The 4,871-nt window shown below is 35.9% G+C and overlaps 1 protein-coding gene across 1 annotated transcript; it reads right to left on the bottom strand.

Annotated features, from left to right (window-relative positions):
* Positions 1–2,177: 2,177 nt before the first annotated feature.
* LOC131599171 (uncharacterized) lies at positions 2,178–3,899 on the bottom strand. The gene is made up of 3 exons (XM_058871617.1): positions 3,523–3,899; positions 3,406–3,429; positions 2,178–2,724 (listed from the first exon to the last, which is right to left on the bottom strand). The coding sequence occupies exons 1-3, from the start codon at positions 3,734–3,736 to the stop codon at positions 2,423–2,425; spliced, it is 540 nt and encodes a 179-aa protein (XP_058727600.1). The 5' UTR covers positions 3,737–3,899; the 3' UTR covers positions 2,178–2,422.
* Between the last annotated feature and the right edge of the window lie 972 nt (positions 3,900–4,871).

Raw genomic sequence — 4,871 nt, 5'->3', positions numbered from 1 at the left:
TTCTTGTCGATATTGATCGACGATTTGATCAGCGTTTTGTTGTCGGCCAACTAACACCATTGGTTGGCATCCCGCTATTCATAACTCGACGCCTTGATTTTGTTGGGGTCTAGGAACCTGTCCCTGGTATACTGTTTCTTCCTCTACGAAATCTGTTTCCACTTGAATAGGTATATTTTTCCTAATCACCTGAGGTGCCTGTCGAACAGGTGTTTGGGGTGCCCCCAAGAATTTACATAAGCGGGTCAACTGAGTAACCACTTGGCTATTTGTCTCAGCAGACTCCTGCATCACAGGGTTAAAAACAGTACCCATTTGATTAGTTAACATATTGACTAACTCATGGTTACTATCATCCACTTGTTGCCTAAGTACCGCTATTGAAGTATTCGACAACGACACTGCTCTATTTTGATTATTTCTAACTTGAGCATTTTGCGCAGATCCTTGCAAACAAGAACTTATATTTTGAGCGTTATCTGCTACTAATGCTGCATTTGACGTCGACTGATATCCTGGCATCAAGGAATACGACATTCCATACAGGCGATCTGCAGTGCCAAAATGGGGTATTATTGGCCTGAAAGTTGTAGACATCGTTGACCCTGGACTTCCCGATGGAAGCAAAGGGATAGTTGCTACCACTGCACCTGTAGTCGACGTCGTTGCGGCTGCACTTGTCAACAGAGGTAATGTTGCAACCTACGAAACTACTGTATCCGCGATAGTTAGTGTTCCTTGTGGTATTACATCCACGTTAGGATCCGACATTCTTAAAGTTTCTTGTTGTATACTATATTGTTTCCCACTTCTAAGTTTCATATACTTACGTAACTACATCAGCACGGTCCCACTGGGCGTGCTATTTTGTTTACTATGGAAATTGGTAAACAACCGCTAGTCCTCCCAGAGCCTACAAACTATGGGTTACTTGCAGAATCGACTAGTTGATCTTAAGACACTTGCTAATGTAACTAAGGTTCGACACAATATTTGATTCTAAGAGAAACGGCTTCCTGCAAAGAGTTTGAATAAGCGAGGTTTTCCACAAAAAGGTGTTAATGTTATCAACTGAGGGTGACTCGTGACCGACAGAACACTATAACATTCAGAAAAGATACACAGCAAATGTATCTATGGTGAATTCTATTATCGTAACAGAACCACTATCGACAACGTAGACGATGACATAAAAAGATAGTTCAAATGTAAATGAAATTAAAACAAAGTGTTCAAAAGGAATGATTGAAAAATAGGAAAATTGCATTGAAGTAAAAATGGTGATTCACGTACATTAGCACTCTTGAAAACTCTTTGTTTCCTCGCGTTGGGAATGTGAAGTTTTTTACAAGTGATTTTAGTACAAGTGAACACCCAAAGCCCTTTGTTGGGTCTCCTATTTACAATGACATAAAATAACTATCTACAAGCTAGAATAACTGCAAGATAACCGTCTACAGGTTGGCTACACGATGTAAACAACTGCTCCCCACGTTTTTTGCGCTTGTTCTGGGAGCTACTCTTTTGCTAACGGCTAGTATTTGAACTTCAAATTATCCTACTCAGAACTTCACCTCGACGCTACCTTCTAGTGCATAACAAAATCACAAATTCTTCTAAGTCTCACCTTTTAATATGGTCGACAGAGGAATTCGACCAATTTTACAGATCACGTAGACTTTTTCCCTTTTTGTCAACTTATACTTTTTAAAGCTTTTCTCCATCCTCGACCTCTCTCATAGATCAATTTTTGTAAGGCCCAATCCTTTAATTTGTAAGACTCTCTTATTAATTACACCATCAAGATGTCTAAACCATTTTTGTGCAGTAACAGGTGCCAAGTATAATTTGCAGAGTGGCAAATAAAGTTCTCATAGATCGACTAGCAATTCTGGGCCATTATTTTTATGAATTATAGTACATATGATATGCATGTTATTAGTCGACCCCTTTCTTGAGATCCATTCCCAAATTAAAATATACCGAAGAACTAAATTTACTATCCAAGTGACTCAAATAATTAATAAAAAATGCTTGTTGCATTCGAAATATTCAGAACACTTATGAGAACCAAACCAAAATGATAGTTTGCCCTTTATTTGAATGCTGAGAGAAAGAAAAGAAAATGTGAGAATGAACCTATGGCAGCCCAACCGACAGAATTAGTTGGATGATAGTAAACATTAAACGAGGTCATAAGTGGTAGATCTGGCAAAGATTTTATGTTTACATTTTTCCCATGTGGGATCATGAATTGGTATCATCAGCGATGTAAAAATTGTTGATTCTAGCAAATATGCAGTCACAAACACAGTAAGAGGAGAATAACTTGAGACTCAAGCATTTTGCTTGTATGCTTATATATAAAATGATGCTTATAACCATATAAATAATTTTTATAAAAATAACAAACATGATGCAGTTATTCTCCTTCCCAGCCTATTTGGCGTGCCCGTTTCTCCCATATCAAAGTCAGTTTTCTCTCCTTGGTGAGCTTGGCTTCAGCCTGCTCTCTTGCCTGCTCGCACGTTTCAGTTGCAGCAACACATTTGTCAGCTTCTCTTTGGTATTGAGACCCCACTCTTTTTGCTTCTGCCAAAGTTATGTTCATATGCCGCGTGTGCGCTTCAGAAACTGACTCTTGTAACTTTAGCTCCTCAGTTAGAAGGTCCACAAACTGCTTCTCCATCTCCTCCTTTAGTTCCGGATCATTGCCTCCACAATCTATTGTTCATCATCATAACTGATGTCATTTATATGTATCAGCAAAAATCTAGCAACAAGTTTAGCCTTCCAGAATCATGATCAATAGCTCGCATGATCCAACATTTGTTGGAGCCAATTGACCGAAAATTACCTAAGTTTATATTGCAAATTGATGGATACAGCATATTGAGTGCGAGGAAGCAAAAAGTTTACAACAACAAAAACCTTTTCTAACTAGGATTGACTATATGAATCAAATGAAACCATAATGTAAATCATGTGACAAAAAATCACCAGTGTTGTCCATGGCGAAGAACCAAAACCCCGCCATACCGGTTGCTTTGCAGCGTCATTATAGCAATATCGGCCGATGCTTACCATTGTGGCTAGCCCAAAAACCACCATATATATATCCGCCATAGTGACCATGGCGCCGCAATTTGATAACACTGAAAATCACTCAGTTCTAAATTCTTCTTTATGGTTTATTACCTATAAGTTTAACATCTAAACTGGCAGCAACTTATTACCTAGACATATCAACCGTCACACCAATGTCCAACCAATAGATCAAATGACACACAATTGATTTTTAGCAATTCATCTTAAGATTGAAATAATATAAAACAAAAAAATAGAGAAGAAATTAAGATTGTAAAAGGCTAGATTATGCGTAAAAAGAAACCAACCCTAACTAACCTGTGACAGAGAGATTTGCTAGCCCTGTGTAAGATAGAAATGAAGCTAGTTAGTTAGATCCAGAAAAGGAATAAAAAAATGATTGGAAAGTTGAAAGAGACTTTGGATCATAATTACCAGGAGCGAGTTGGAAGAGAGAAAGAGGAGGAGGGCAATCACAGATACAAGGAGGACAAGAGAGTTTGGAGTTAGAGGAGCGAAGAGTGATGCCTTTTTTGAATCTCCAGTAAAGAGCAGGACCGCATACACCTAAAGCTGACACCATTGCGAACAAAACCAAACACCATCTTAACCATATCGCTGAATCAGATCTACTACTACCCCGTGACATTTTCTCTCAGATCTATCTATTTCTCGATTCTCTTCTTTCTCGATTTTATTTCACTCTCTGTGTTCTCACTTCCTTTTCATGTCCTTTCCCTCACAACCTTATTTTTTTTTTTAATATTTAATTATAATGTTTGGTATAACACTCCCCAGTTAATAGTGGGATAATGCCAGAGTTTAGTTAACAAACCATTTGCACTTGCAAGTTGTCTTCTTGCCGACTAATAAATACTACTCCTTTCTTTTCTTTTCTTTTTTTTTTTAACTTTATTATTATTACTTTGAATTTTTAATGGTTTATTATTTTATTTCAATTTTTTCTTTAATAAGCACTTATCATAATTTTGTTAAAACTATAATTAATATTACTTTACATTTAAAATCAACAATTAAAAAATTATTATATTTTAAATTATAAATCAACTTATCAATTTTATAAATTAAAAAAAAAAAATTTATGTATAAGTAAAATAAAAGCATCACCATTAATAATAAGTAAAAGAGAAATTAGTAGAAGTAATTTTTTATTTCACCTCTTATACTCTTAGGATCCTAACACAATTTCATTTATGCCTCCTGCTTCGAAGACACATATTAGAAAAAAATTTTTTTGTCAAAATTTAGTTTTTGTCGGAGCTACTTTTAAGGAAGTATTTTAAACTGAATAACATTAGGAAAAACTTCATAATAATTCAGTTCAGGGGATTTTCCGGAGCTACATATATGAAACTTCTTAGCGTCAGAATATTTCGTAGATATAGTTTCGGAACTTTCTGTTATATTTTGAACCAGTATGATCACTCTCTCATTGTTGTTTTTCTTCTTCAACACTCACCTTCACCAATCTAAAAAACCCTACATCATCAATATTATTTTTCACTCTAAAACTTCAACTTTTTGGTGCAACAAATCAAAGGGAGCAAGAGAAGATTGAATTCCAGGTAAAGATTCAACTTTGTCCATTACATTGCTCACATGAATCATCAAATTATTGTAAAAAAAGTAACGTTGCTTCCATAGGTACAGCTCCGGAACGTGTTGAAGATGAACACGTTCCGTATGTACATCTCCGGAACATGTCTATGCTATTTTTTTACAGTAGTTTTGTAATTTTTTGTTATTCTTGTTATTGTTGACAT

The sequence above is a fragment of the Vicia villosa genome, linkage group LG4 (genome assembly GCF_029867415.1).
Source record: "Vicia villosa cultivar HV-30 ecotype Madison, WI linkage group LG4, Vvil1.0, whole genome shotgun sequence".
NCBI lineage: Eukaryota > Viridiplantae > Streptophyta > Magnoliopsida > Fabales > Fabaceae > Vicia > Vicia villosa.
This window is presented reverse-complemented; position numbering and strand designations above follow the sequence as displayed.

Excerpts from the sequence above, each read along its gene's own strand:
- LOC131599171 (XM_058871617.1), bottom strand. The coding sequence starts at position 3,736 with ATGTCACGGGGTAGTAGTAGATCTGATTCAGCGATATGGTTAAGATGG. Across the intron at positions 3,430-3,522 it reads TCTCTTCCAACTCGCTCCTG|GGCTAGCAAATCTCTCTGTC; the intron begins GTAATTATGATC and ends TATCTTACACAG. Across the intron at positions 2,725-3,405 it reads AGCAAATCTCTCTGTCACAG|ATTGTGGAGGCAATGATCCG; the intron begins GTTAGTTAGGGT and ends GATGAACAATAG.